Here is a 13,993-nt window from a genome sequence, read left to right as displayed (position 1 = left end):
GTTGCCCGAGCTCTTGCACACCGCACCGTCTGCACTGTGCAATCTGCAATCTGCAATCTGCGCACTGGAGCCATCGTTTGGGCGGTTGGTTTACTCGAGGCTCAGTATTTCTCCGGCACGAACACCTTTGCCACTGGACCCGACGACCAGGATTCCGTCGGTGGCGCGTGTGCTGGCACGGAACCGGACCGGCGTTTGGATCCCCTCGGGGAATGGACTCGATGAAAATCTCTGTGTTTCGGGCCTGGCTCTTCCCGCTCAACCAGCTAGTTCACGATAGCATATCATTAGGGATCAATAACGCGGGAGGCCTTTCTTGCAGGTGCCGGACGATATTCTCCACGTGATAGACAGAGTCACGGGAACCAACCCGATCGCCTCCCCACTCGCGGACGGTGGACTGCGGACTACGTAGCTGGATCACTATGGACTCCTAGCTTATCGACGACTCCACTACGGAGACCATGTATCCACCATGACTCGACCGGCCTCCTCCAGGCGAGCAAAGGAATCGACCAGGCCAGGACCGCACGGACCGATGGCTGCATTCCGATCACTGGGCCCGATCAGCCCTGGCGGGTCGCGTGCGAGAAAGAGACGCAGATAGCGCAAAAAGGGGGATAGGGCATGTCGGGATGGCGCGAGATGGGAAGATGGGGGAGATGGCCCGATAGGCGAGCCTACTGTACAACTAATCCTCCTGCGTGCTGTGCCCAGTGGACGGAGTCAGGCAGTATGGGTGTGCCACTCCGAAGGTCGGTACGGAGACGAGACAGACACGCATCTCCGCCTAAAGGGGGGGGAAGGGCGTCACCGCACGAATTCTTGATTAGGTGGGAATCGGGAATGAGTGGCAGGACAGTAACGACCATAAATCGTATCCGAAAATCCGAAAAATGGAGCCTATCGAACCTTCTGGGAGACCCGCTCGCCTCCACGCCGTGGCTGATTCCGTCACCCCCCGGGCCTACTGAGCCTGCCGTCGCTAGCACGGCCATAGTTCAACCGGCTTAGAGTTGCCTCATCTACTGACTCAGCCGACCACTCTTTCATCTTATAATCTCCCCTTTAACCCTGGATCCAGTCTCAGGTTGGCTTTTGGCTTTTGGCTTTTGGCTTTCGGCTCGCCTGTTTCTCGTGCGTTCTTTGCTCCCGTCCGTTCCGACTCCGTCCCTATATATACGTGGCCCCGTCTGCCCTCCCTCCGGTGCACGGCATTTCCCCCTTTACATCATCTACTTCCCCCAACGTCCAACGTCTTCTCTTCCAATTCATCCTGCTTTTCAACCCTCCAACAACTCCAAATCTCCAATTTCCGGCCACCACCGCTCACCCTCGCTTCCTCCTCCCGAAAGACAGAATCGCCTCTAATTCTCCCATTCCCGCAACACCCCGATCTCGGCCTGTTATCGCACCCTCCTCCCTTCTCCGCACGCCTTCCACCCTCTCCCGTCCCCGGCGCTTATCTCAAACCACCGCCCGACTCCAAGCAGTCCACCGACCTCCTCTCACCCGCCCATCCTCACCACTCACGCCTCACGCCCCTGGCATTGCAACTCAACCTCTCAACCAACCATCTATCCTCCACTCTCTCCCTCCAACGCAGCCATGGCCCCCCGCAAGCCCCGTTGCAACTTCAAGGAGTGCAAGGAAGCTGCCCAACGGATCGTCGGCGACTGCAGCTTCTGCCATGGCCACTTCTGCTCCAAGCACCGCATGCTCGAGGCCCATTCCTGCTCCGGACTGGAGGACTGTAAGAAGGAGTCGCATGCCCGCAATGCCGATAAGCTGAACAGCGAGCGGACGGTGGTTGTCAAGGGTGTATGAGGGCCACCAGGACCGCCCCTTCTCCCCCTTCAAACGCCCTTTCTCCTCACATCGTCGTCCGGGGACTACGGGGGTTTTACCTTTACAATCGAAATCCGGCGGCGCCATTGAGCCGGTTGGATTTAGCGCGGTGTTTTTGATTCTCGTTTTCTACATTCTTGTCGGGGTGTTTGTTCGCCGTGGTTTTTGGCTGCGGCCTGGTTATCGTTCTCACATGTGTCCCCAGGTTCTCTTTTGATTCGAGTTGGTCTTGAAGCCCTGTCCTGTTTCTCTTGGTTCTCGGGGGGTGTTTCCATCTACATGGCGTTGATTTCTCCATTTACCATTTACTTTGATCTGATCTACCTTTGGGATCTGTGGGGTTTATTTTTGCATCCGGTTTGCCTAGCACTCGCCTGCTGTTCTCTACTTCTGACGTTCGGGCTTGCTTACATAGAGATCCCACGGGACTCCCTGGGGCATGAGTTGTTTTCTGCTAGCCGATTGCAATTGGAAATATCTGAATATACTATCATACCATCACCGCCTTCCGGTGCCTTTCCTATCGTATTGAGGCACGTGTCATATGATACAAGTCCTTCAGTGGGACTGGAAGGAGCGAACATCCGCCTGACTTCCTCCGCTCCCTTCCCCATGGCCTGCCGTCACGGGATCCTGCGCATTCCACCAGGTCTTAACCGGGACCAATCTTCGGCCTATCCAACGGGTCAGCTCTACACACGGACGATCGTAAGGAATCAGGGAGGCATACATGTCATGGTGCTCACTCAGCCGGCTGAGGTACTTGTTCAACTCTTCCACTCGCTCCTTGTGCGTCTTGGTCCCCTCTTTCTGGAGCCGCTCATGTAACTAGTCCCATTAGCACCCAGAAAAGGTAGAACAGTAGAAGGGATCAGCCCTTACCCGTTTCCGCCGAATCTCCTCATACTTCTTCTCGGTCTCTGTCTTTGCAGACGAACCCGGCTCCCCATCTCGCTCACGCGAGACCGACCGTTCGGCATCTGCCTCGCCGTTCTCCTGGCGCTGAACCGGATCAACCTGCTCGTCCCCCTCCTTCTTCGCCTTCTTCTTCTTTTTCTTCTCCACCCGCCCACCGCCCACCTTGCTACCTTTCAGCTTGAGCTTGCCCCCGCCTCCAGTGGAGTACTCATCTGGTGCCATGGACGTGGCCTGTGGGGATCGGGGAATACGGGCTGGAGATGGGCGTGCGGAGTAAAGAGGGGAAAAGAGGAGTGCCTTTTTTTTGCCTGTTCCCCCGGTTCCCTGGTCTAGTCTCCCGAGCGCAGGGGCTGGGTGTCGTGTGGTGATGAGGGGTTTTGATGTCGCTGGTAGACCCCACGACTGGAAATGGGGAAGAGATGAAGGACTCGTCGCGAATTGCGATGGCAGCGCTCTGGTTGCGAAGTTGGGTTGGGGCGGTGGGCCAATCAGAGGCGGTGGCGGTTTCGACTTGGGAGAGCGGTTTGATATGAGAATTTACATGGAACAATAAAACTGGACTTGAATTTCAACAAGGGCAGGATCGGGCCGTAGGATCTTATTTGGTAATAGTAATGCATGCTTTGGTAGAACAATCTAGAGAGTCTTGTCTCCACTTGGCCTAGTTCTTATTCTATGAAACCGGTCAGGTCGTCTGCTCATTATTTTCTCATGATAGTACTGTAGCCCTCCCGACGTGCGGACAATGCTAGAAAGGCACCCCTTAATCAAAGGGGATCGGGCGTAGATTCGTCCCGCCCATCCGCTTGCGCATCTCTGCGCCGGCCGCGATCGTACTGGGGACCTTGATGCCGCAGCAGTCACCGAAGTAATCGGTATTCTGATGCCCATGAGGATGGTCATGGACATGATCATGATCATGTTCATCCGCATCACCATCCGCAGAACGCTCGCCCATACCCTCGGCAGCCGGCAAGAGACTGCCGAACAGGAAGTGCTGCATAATGGGGAGCTTGCCCAGAACCTCCTTAACAAACATTTTCTTCATGCCGCTCTCCACCTTGAACCAGTTCTTCGCACCAGATATGTCGTCCAGCATAGGACTGTGCCAGCGCAAACCCTTGACCGTCTTGACACTGTCCACCCACCGCACCTGATCCAGATAGACATACTTGTCACCCTCCTCGTCCAACATGGCGGTGTTATGAATCCCCAGAGGCGTAATGTACGGATGGTCCACCAGCTGGCTGGCACCGAACAGGAAAGGCAGGAAGTGGTAGTCGTCGAGACCCCAAACACCGTGCGATCCTGCCGGTTCCAAATAATATGTGGATTGTATCTCCCGCATGAGATGCAGATACTGGATATAAACTTTGAACACCACGGCCGGGAACTCGCTGGCCGGCAGCAAGCCCAGCTGGTAGAGGGCCAAGAGCCACATCATGAAATTCAGCTCATGGCCCGAACCATAATCTAGCCGGTCCCGCGAACCCAATGAGTGAACCAGGTATGTCGACACCTCGTCAATCGCTGCCGGGTCCGTCAGTCCCAGGATCTCTTTGTGCCATGCTGGGCTCTGCGCAGCGACATCGTCGAAAAAGGCGCGGAATGCAGGATTGCCAAATCGTGACCCTCCTTGGTCAATCGCCGGATGCTTTTCCAGTAATAATTGTAGCTGTCTCACTACTAAGGTGATCTTCGAGATGGAGTCGGAGTTAGGGCTGTTTTGAAGGTCGGTGGTGGCTCGGCCACGGACGGAGTCGGATAGACCGAAGATAAATGCAAGCACTAGCTTGTATGTAGGGGACGACAGGAAGAGCTCATGGTCCTTGGGTGATAGGATGCGACGGGTGGGGTGGGAGTATTGGTGGGCGGCGAGGTCAGGCGGCGAAGGCAGAGCAGGCGTGGTCGGGGTTGGGTCTCGGGCAGAGGCAGTGTGCGATCGGCGACCGTTGCTTGACCGCAACTCTGACAGTTTCTTGGACAGGTCCACCTGGCCAGATCGCGGTAATGAGGACGACGCCATCGCGAGATGAATGTGGCAGATGAGGAGAATGGAATACCTTGCTAGCTTGAGATATGGCACGGAATCACGTGCATGGCATTAGTTTCGTGCGGCGTACAATCTACAGTGGCCCCTTTAAAAGTCTGGCCCAGCAGTATAAAATAAGCTAGTGTTATTTGCCGGTCCAGCTTCGCCTCTTTTGAGAATGTCGTTCTGAACACTCTTTTACTAAATTTTTTTTTGAGATATCTCTGAATGAAAACTTGTGGCGCAGTTCTGTGCACAAGGCGGTATTGCATACATTCTCACGTGTACGGACTACAGCGGTAGTCATGACGAACCCTGGATTTCACCGCCTGCCGCATCCGGAGATGACCTGATTGTATGCCTTAAAGAGTACTAGCGTGGTGGAGCATGTGATCTCCTGATCCCCGGAAAACACCCGATCGATGGATCTGGTGGTTTTGCGCTTAAATCGATGCAGGAGCACATGATAACCACCAGCTGAACGGGCAGAAGCAACCAGCAGAGAACCAGCAGACTGACAGAGCATTTCAACAGCCTCAACAAGGCCACTCTCGTCTTTCTCGGTCTCCTAGGACGCCTTTCTCTCCCAAATCGGGCACATTCCTCGCTTGCCCCCTCCGCGTGCCTGGCCCCCGTGCTGCATAAACTCTGCCATTGCGCACTGGTCATTGGACAGATCCCTTAAGTGACTGGCCAGGGGATGGGCACGCCATCATGGCTACTTTCGACTCATCGGCGATGTCTCCGACAGGTCCGCAGAACTCTGGGGAAGCCAGAGATATCCACGGCTCCCCATCACGCTCGCCCACTCATGTAGATTCGGGGCTGTCATCTTCCTACGGCAGCAGCCGGTCTCACTCGAGCTTCTCGTCCCGGAAGTATGCTGAGACCCCTCGGTCTCAGAAACAGCGGTATCGCGACTCCACCCCGGTCTTCGACGGTCCTGGCGCCTCGACTCGTAACTATGGTGCCACGGAGGCGCCCAGTCAGCCTGGTACATCGTCTGGGCCAACGAAGAACGACCAACAAAGTGCACCAGTGTCTAGTAACGGCGCCAACAACGGCAGCTCAGCCTCCCCGGGCAACCAGTCTGAGGAGGCACACCAGTCCCGGTATATCCGATTTATAGATCGATTCGGCGCCCTCGAGCTGGAGAACAAAGGCAGCGTCGCGCGCGATCACCTCGCTCTAGGTATTAACTTCCGTCATCAGGTGCCTACACCCTTGCTTCAGCATCTAACACTATATACAGAGCGGACTTTCCTAGCCTGGATGCGCACATCCCTCGCCTTCGCCTCGATCGGTATAGCCGTCACTCAACTCTTCCGTCTCAACAGTGCCACCGTCAACACAAATTCATACAGTTACGATGCAACCTCCTCTGGCCAGCCCGGAATACTCCCTCCTGGCCTCTCCTCGTCTTCTATACATGCCGCCTCGGCCTCCTCTCGCCTCCGTAGCGTCGGCAAACCGCTCGGCTCAACTTTCATCGGTGTCGCCATCCTCATCCTAATATTAGGCTTCCACCGCTATTTCGAGAGTCAGTACTGGATTGTCCGTGGCAAATTTCCTGCAAGTCGGGGGAGTGTTGCGTTGACGGCGTTTATGGCGGCGGCGCTGATTGTTGCGGCATTGGCGGTTATTCTGGCCGTCTCCCCTGGGGCTACTGAGCGGTAGCTCCGCCATTTACTCTTTGCATTCTTTTTCTTGGTTTCTGGGTCGGCATCATCGCATACCTCTCGGTACTTATTGACTCGAGCTGTTCAAAAGCCTTTTGCACAATACACTGCACATTTTCCAAGGATCTTAATGCTACTTCCGATGACCTTGAGATTTTGAGCTTTGAGGCATCTCACGATTAGAGAGATAATCTTGTAAATTCGGCTCTTACAGAGTGCGGTATATATTCATGATCTCCCGGGGCATCATCAAATTAGCCTACCTAGGTACCGGTTGCTGTCCTATAGAACGAACCGCAGTAGAACTTTAGAACCAGTTTCCGCTAATATCCCCCTATGAAACTTTCCTACTATTTTCAGTGCCCCTATAACGACACAGACTGCTACGGCTCTGGCTAAGTAGTTCCAATTGGAAAATGCTGTCTCAAAAAAGCTTGCAATTCTCGTGTAGCTTTAGCAATTATAGTAAATCATTGGTCATATCATTGGGCTTCATTTAATGGATATGCTACAGAATACACAGCGGTGTTTCCGCTTTTTCTGCTGCTCTCTGCTTAAGCCCAAGTATTCACCGGTCATCAAAGTCGCTGTCACGAACCGACTATTAATGTCTCGTGCCTCAGCACAGAGAAAGAACAGGCGAAGGTCATCCTCCCGTGTAAAATCCTCCTCCGACTTCCCCATTCGCTTGAAGAATAGGCTCTCAATTCTCACCATAAACACTGGCCCTCAAGAAATCTCTCGTCTCCTGTTCTGCAAAAAGATCATCACGGGCCTGGAAATACAGTATAGGGATGTCTTGCCCCCATCGAGAAGGATGACTGAGTACGACCTCCCTGGCACAGTATGGATGCCGCTATTCGAGGGCCCAGGTGTATGGCGCATGAATATTCCTTCTAATGTAAAAGCACCAACAGAGCTTTGAGGCTCTGACCAGTGCACCTTGAGGCATTTGGGAGCATAGCCAAAGGCATTTGGGTGGACCAGTCTAAATTTGCCACTTAGGTGCTGACTTCCTGACCCTTCTTCAAAAATTTGGCAGCGAGTTCATATGCCCTGTTTCTGGCTGACACAAGGATTTCACCTGTGAGGTTCTTGTCAAAGCCATGCCCGCATCCCTTCATCCTCTGAACTATGACCTCCCTGCCATCAGCGTGCCGTTCGTTCTTCGCTCTTTCAGCTAACTCTTCTGCCTCTACCGCTAATTCGTTCAACTTTCCTTTAGACCTAAAATACCTTGAAGGCAGCAAAATTACAACCAGTACTATTGACGTACTAGTTAAAGATGATAAGCAATTGCCAGGTGCTATTCTAATAGCTCTTTTCCTGCCTTTTCAGGTAGCAAGCCATGTCCACTGCAGAACAAAAAATCAAATCCCCAAAGGTCCAGTTTGTGAAACGCGAATAAAATAATTTACCAATAATAAAAGATTCCACGTATACCCACGAGTTCCATAGTTCCATACTTAGCTTCACTTCTGACGGACAACGCCTACCGCCACAACTCCCATTTCGCGTACGATTTCGACGGGTACCGTTGCTCAGAAACCTCTCCAAGGTTCTCAATGGATTCCCCGATATCTGGGTCAAAATGACGAAAATCGTAGACTGTTGCATCCTGCTCTGGTATAAGCCGATCTCGTAGGTCAAAGAAAAGCTGGTAGATGGCAGAGATTTTCCCCCTGGTGCCTCGCAATGTTCTCATGATGTCTAGGATGAATGATCCGAAAGGCGCATAGTAAAGTATGCGACCATACACGTCACCGTCCCCTACTTGACCAGGATCTTGAGCTCTGTCTCGGATATCACTGGTTACATCTTGAATGAATGGGTCAATCGCCGGCATGACTTGGTACGCAGCCTGCGGCTGGGGATTGTGAGCGCGAATAGCGAGCAGCATCCATCGTAGGGCAAAGTCTGCGAGTACATGGTTCGGCTCAACGGTTTTGCTGGCGAGTTTACAGCGGGCAAGGAATTGTTCCAGCTTGCCGCCCCCAAACTCTCGTAAAAATCTGAACTTCTGACGACCAAGGTCATAATGCACACCAGGAAGCCACTCTTGCTTTGTGACACCGATCCTCTTCCCATTTCGGTTCACCAGACAAGGTTGGAATGGATAGATCCGGTCATGGAGTGACACAGCGTGGTAGACATTCTCGACCGCAGTAGAAATATTTTGATCATAAAAGGCTGGCCAGTCTAGACCCACACCTCCAGTAAAGTCTGGTAATCCCAGGCTGCCAACTGTGTCGAAAAGTCCCATGAATTTTATGGGTGGGATGAACCTTGGCGCCGTGCGATTCGCACGGTCTTCATCGCCGATGAGCGGCCAGGACTTGGATCGCCTGAAGATTTGTGATTGGGAAGAGTGTGGTTCGTCAATGGGATAAGGGGAACGATAGATATCGTATACAGCTTCGCAAAGTAGGCGGGTTTGTGGTGTATCAATAGCCCCGTCCACATTTACTGGTTTGACAATTCCGCAGTTGTTAATCATACCAGCAACAGCTCTCACCAAGTAGGCACCTCGAGAGAGGCCGAACATCCAGATTTCATGATCTGGATACGTATAATTTCGCACAATGAATTCGTAAGCTTCAATGCACTGACGGGCAATGTCCTGCGCTGTAACACCATTGAATATGTAACTATACAGCGTAAGTCATGATCATGCTGAAAATACTTGAAAGGCAAGAAGAGGTACATACTCTAAAAAAGAGCTCCCAAGACCCACGCCTTCCATGTAGCAAACTCTGCCAGAGACTCCGTGCGCAGCAGCGTCATCTTGGAAGTCGAACCCAACTCTTTCAGCAAGTTTATAAATATTAGTTTTAGTATCCACCTCCCGGCCACACCAGGTGCCGTCACACAGGAGAATAAGAGGCTTCGTTGGCTTCTCAGCAGGGGCTACGCGTCCCAAGGTCATTGACATTTCCAAATGTGAGGATTCATCAGACATAATGGTCGGTTTTAGTACCATGGCATCCTGACTTCTTGGTGAAGAGGAAATATTAAAAAGATTTCTGTCTGACCGCCCGTCTGTAATATATTCTCCGACGTCAACCATCCACCGAAATACGTAATAAAACTTCAAATGCCAGTGGATCGGTCTTAATTTCTAAAGCCGAACAATTTGATATATGCGTCATCTGCTGCTTCCGGTGACATGGTCCACGGAGAGGCTAGACCTCGCCAATGTCCTGGGCGGGCGGCGGACGTACTCCCGTGCATGGCGGGCGAGGCCTTGGCTAAGACTATCTGCTCGCCGGAGGCACGCCCGCAACCGTTTTTACACCGCGTCACAGTAATATTCACAACCGCGCCGCTTCGCACGGGTCGGTCGAGTCTCGCCGAATTGAATATGGCTTACTATTGCTTTGGGTAGACTGGCACTGGGGATCGATGCTCTCACCACAAGTCTTCTAGGAACGCCCTCGGCGATGCCTGCTCTGAAACAGAGTCTCCAACGCGCCACAGGTAGCGCCAGACAATCGAGACTTAGACTTAGGAGTTGCTATGTTGTTACAAGAGGTAACGAAATTGCGAAATCCGTGTGTCCAATAGATAAACGGAGAGGCCGAAGCCTTATATAGGCCCCACCCGAGCATATCCCCATCTAGTTCGGAGGCACAGTAGTTGACCGACATACGAAACATGTGGGGAAGATTTCTAGAGCCGTCCCTTTCCCTAGTTAGCCGGCGCACATAGGAGCGTTCTTTGCCAGAGCGGATTCGGTCAGTGGCTTTATCGCGCTCTCTCGCTTAATGAACAATCCTAGCTTCATAGTAACTTACGCACCCATTGCAGGCGTTTTGCTCAACGGAGAGTCAGCACAACAGCATATCCATGAACCCAAGATGATGGAATTTTCGGGAATTTATATCAGTTCCGAGGAATTGAGAAGATGAGAGAAAGAGCTGCTGCGCTCACACCTGCCGCTACCGTCACTAGGAGATTCTATGGTTTCCCATCTGCACGGATGGGACTGGGACTGGGACGACTAAAGACCAAAGAACATTTTGGCGCCACCCAATCAGCAGCGGGCTAATGAGGCTGGCGAGACAATGTTGATGTGACTTGGGGAGCTTAAAGGACGCACGATCAACAGCAGAGCGTCCCGGATAGGTGCGTCAAGAACTTATAAGAGGCTGTGAATTAGCTATGCATAGCGCAGTGTTATTGGCCGAAGAGAATCGAGGTTTACGTGCTGTAAATGCTAAACAAAGGCAAAAGCGTAAAAGTTCGACACGACTGATCTGCAGCTCGGCACTTACAGCCTCTGCAGTCTCCTTCAGAACCCCATATATGGTTGTGATCAATGGGCCCAACCCGACCACAAACGCAATAAGTTGATCAGTAGACGTTCGGTCACCCCATTTACCTCACTGACTCCCTCGGCTCGGAATCGACCACTGTGAATAAGTGTAGGGCGTAACTAGAAAAAATATGGGAGGAAGAATAGTTCCTTTGCTGATGCGCTACTGGCGTTACAATATGATGGACTTCTGATTCGGTCCCACGGCTTGCTTGGCTTGGCTGAACAAAGTTTGCTGATGTTGAAATTTACAACAGAGCGACCCGGTCTGCTAGCTATGCCTGTAAGATTTGATTAAACGGCCGTTTACTCCGCATGTTTTGCTTCGCCGTTGCGGGAGCCGTCCTTGTTTCCACCATCGGGCTCGGATCGGAGTCTTGAGCCGTGTAACCTTCGAATTCTAACATCGGTCTCCATCTACCTCCTTGAAAATATAAGTTTTGAGTGGGTAATACAGGAAATAGTGAGATTGTTTGACCGGCAGAAGATAATATCATCACCAGGTCGACTCAAGACTTATGGAACACTACTGTAGTCCCGATTCATTAGAGACATTGTGAATAGTACGGATTCGACACCTCGCAAGTGTACGGGCTCGCGCAGACAGTGGACCCAGTCCAACCCTGCCCCCCACACTGACCCCAGTGCTGAACTACAGCGGTGCCAGTTTCGCTACTAGTGCTAGTAACAAAGGTAACTACCGAGTAAGGGGGAAGGGTAGCCCCTATACTGCCGCCACTCAGGTTGATTGAGAGGCCAGTAGGTGACGATACCGAATTGTCCATGTAGTACGCCTTGGCCGATGTAGCAGACCCGGACCCCAGGGAGACGCTCTGCGAGCTTGCGCCCGAGTTGATCATGACGGTCACGATTGAGCCATCCGTGTTCTTGAATGCCGCTACTTGGGTGTTCGAAGGAGAACCAGAGGTGCCGATACGGACGGCATCTGGCCTGATATAACGGGAGAACATAGCAAAGGCCCACAGAGAGGCCGACGCTGTCACTTGTGTAGACGAGCCAGATCCCGTGAGAGTCACCAGCCCCGCAGCGTTGCTGTCGGATTGAGCGCCTAGTTCATGTTTGTCAGACACCTTGCCTATTGCGTTTGGACAACGAACTCCGGCAAGACTCACCAATCCAGTAGAGGAAAGCGCTAAGTTTGCAGTCAACAAGACCTTGGTAAATAAGTTTGGCCCATGTAAGCCCTTCATTGAATGCCCCACTAGAGTACCAAGTCGTACTGAATGCATCATCCAAGTCTGCGTATTCAGTTTCCCACACCCTGAGACTAGTGTTAATGGGAGATTTACCCCGTGACGTGTACCAGTGAGAAGTAATACGAGACAAATATTGCTCAGCCCCAGCAGAGATGATCTGCTGCGTAAAGTTCACTTGGGCGTTCCAACCCTCGGCATCGCAGCAAGTAACTCCAGTAGAAAGACCGGCATTCTGAATGGCGGCATGGAGAATTGGAATGAAGGAGGCAGCCTGTGTACCGTTAGACAGCATGGAGTCGTAGCTTGTCCTGTGATGGATCAGTCTCTTTTGCGCCCGCACCTGATATCTCTTGTACCTAGCGCACGACTTACGCGAGTTCAGGCTCGTTCAAGAAGCCAATAAAGTCAACATTGATACCCTGGCTCTTGTAGTCTTGAAGATACTGCACAAGATAATTCGCAAACGCCTGCCTCCAATCGCCAGAGGAACAGGACTCTCCGGTCACGCCACAGAGGTAACCACCGTTGATCTATTCATGGTCAGGATGGGGTGTCTTCATCATCGTGGTAGTAACATACGTAGTCACCGTTGGTCTTCATGAATCCCGGAGCGCTCCACGCGTCCGCATAAATGTACTTGACACCCATAGCGCGGGCGTTCTTGGACCAGAACATCTGGAGTTATTTCAACAACATTAGCACTCGTCCAGCAAAATCGGAAAAACGGGCACCGCGGCAGGGCTTGCTATGATACGGACCTGGCTGGAGTCGTCACCGATCGAGCTGTAAGTCGGAGTCGCAGAGGGCGATCCGGGATTGTTGGGTTCAATAGTGTCGTATGGGGCGGCTGCAACTCTGTTTCGGAGGATGGTCATACCAGCTCCTTCGGTAGTGCTGAACATGTAGTTCAAGGCCTGAGTCTGTTGTGCGGCAGGTGCATTTTCGACTCCACTTCCGAAGCCAAACGCCTCAGAGAAGCCAAATCCATCAATTACTTGGTAGGTTGTGGCTGCATTCACCGTCACCGTTGTCTGGGCGGCGGTACGCCCCAGCTGGAAGGCGACTCCCAGGAACAAGAGAAGAGTGATAGACATAATTGCGAGGATGCTGTGTAGGTATATCTATACAGTCATTGGTTCCTCGTCATATGTCGTGCCCGAACGAGGTAGACGGAACTCGAAACGTACGGTAGTGGAATTCGTAACCGGACCTATATATACCTCACTCTTGCATCTTCAGTTCGCTTTCATATCCAGAGTCAATGCACCCCAACTGACTCGTTGATTGAGAGTGAAGAATTCAAATTCGCCGATACTCTTTCGCTGCGGAGCAAGGCCGACCCCGTAGAGTGGAAACTGCACCCTCGTCGGTTGAAGGGACATTATGCAGGGTCCGTTTGGCTGCGGAGATTAGCCGGTGGCGGACAGTTCCATTTCCGTGAGGTTCTGCAGAAAATCAGCAGTCCCCGTAGAGACATCGATGAGGAGTGAAACGCAGCGAATTGGATGATTTGTAGTTGCATCCGCTACTAGAATGCTCAAGACAGGCTGATTGCCGTGATGATTACGGCTAGCGTGTATAGCCAGGGGCCTGTTGGCGGAGCGTGGAGCGGGTTGAAACAAGCATCTTTCCAGCGGGGTGTCAAAGCTTGATTGTGATTGAAAGTTTCCGACCACGGGGCGTCTTTGTGATGTGGACTTCCAGTTTAACTCCATTCCAAGTGAGTCAATGGGCTCGGCAAATCGACGCTTCGAGTTTGTTGCGAGGGTGCGCGGCGTGGAATGACGATTCGGGGAGCAAAAGAGACGTGAGGGGGTGGTTGCAAGGTCCGAGCGACTGCGCGACATCCATCTTTCTTTTGAACCTCTTCCGGTTGTGCTTTTGATGGCAAACTGGTCCTAGTTCCAGTGATACGGTGTCTCTCGAAATGTATTTCTATATCCATCCACAGATGCAGCTATGTGCGCAACACTCGCAAATACAC

At 52.3% G+C, this 13,993-nt stretch overlaps 6 protein-coding genes across 6 annotated transcripts; 2 read left to right on the top strand and 4 right to left on the bottom strand.

The window, feature by feature from the left end:
• Nucleotides 1-1,608: 1,608 nt before the first annotated feature.
• On the top strand, nt 1,609-1,827 carry N7482_005846 (AN1-type zinc finger protein TMC1; the record flags this gene model as incomplete). The annotated part of the gene is made up of 1 exon (XM_056687971.1): nt 1,609-1,827. The coding sequence occupies one exon, from the start codon at nt 1,609-1,611 to the stop codon at nt 1,825-1,827; it is 219 nt and encodes a 72-aa protein (XP_056543526.1).
• Nucleotides 1,828-2,406: 579 nt separating this feature from the next.
• Nucleotides 2,407-2,988, bottom strand: N7482_005845 (uncharacterized protein; the record flags this gene model as incomplete). Its single annotated transcript, XM_056687970.1, has 2 exons — nt 2,407-2,676; nt 2,731-2,988. 2 exons carry the CDS (start codon nt 2,986-2,988, stop codon nt 2,407-2,409), a joined length of 528 nt encoding a protein of 175 aa, XP_056543525.1.
• Nucleotides 2,989-3,529: 541 nt separating this feature from the next.
• Nucleotides 3,530-4,792, bottom strand: N7482_005844 (serine/threonine-protein phosphatase 2A activator; the record flags this gene model as incomplete). Its single annotated transcript, XM_056687969.1, has 1 exon — nt 3,530-4,792. The coding sequence occupies one exon, from the start codon at nt 4,790-4,792 to the stop codon at nt 3,530-3,532; it is 1,263 nt and encodes a 420-aa protein (XP_056543524.1).
• A 720-nt stretch (nt 4,793-5,512) lies between these two features.
• Nucleotides 5,513-6,475, top strand: N7482_005843 (uncharacterized protein; the record flags this gene model as incomplete). Its single annotated transcript, XM_056687968.1, has 1 exon — nt 5,513-6,475. One exon carries the CDS (start codon nt 5,513-5,515, stop codon nt 6,473-6,475), a length of 963 nt encoding a protein of 320 aa, XP_056543523.1.
• A 1,494-nt stretch (nt 6,476-7,969) lies between these two features.
• N7482_005842 (T6SS phospholipase effector Tle1-like catalytic domain-containing protein) lies at nt 7,970-9,409 on the bottom strand (the record flags this gene model as incomplete). The annotated part of the gene is made up of 2 exons (XM_056687967.1): nt 7,970-9,125; nt 9,186-9,409. The coding sequence occupies 2 exons, from the start codon at nt 9,407-9,409 to the stop codon at nt 7,970-7,972; spliced, it is 1,380 nt and encodes a 459-aa protein (XP_056543522.1).
• A 1,928-nt stretch (nt 9,410-11,337) lies between these two features.
• N7482_005841 (uncharacterized protein) lies at nt 11,338-13,103 on the bottom strand (the record flags this gene model as incomplete). The annotated part of the gene is made up of 5 exons (XM_056687966.1): nt 11,338-11,861; nt 11,926-12,317; nt 12,382-12,539; nt 12,589-12,684; nt 12,741-13,103. 5 exons carry the CDS (start codon nt 13,101-13,103, stop codon nt 11,338-11,340), a joined length of 1,533 nt encoding a protein of 510 aa, XP_056543521.1.
• Between the last annotated feature and the right edge of the window lie 890 nt (nt 13,104-13,993).

This window comes from Penicillium canariense (genome assembly GCF_028826845.1).
Source record: "Penicillium canariense strain IBT 26290 chromosome Unknown utg000003l_segment0_segment0, whole genome shotgun sequence".
Taxonomy (NCBI): domain Eukaryota; kingdom Fungi; phylum Ascomycota; class Eurotiomycetes; order Eurotiales; family Aspergillaceae; genus Penicillium; species Penicillium canariense.
Note: the sequence above shows the minus strand (reverse complement) of the source record. Positions and strands in the feature narration are given on the sequence as shown.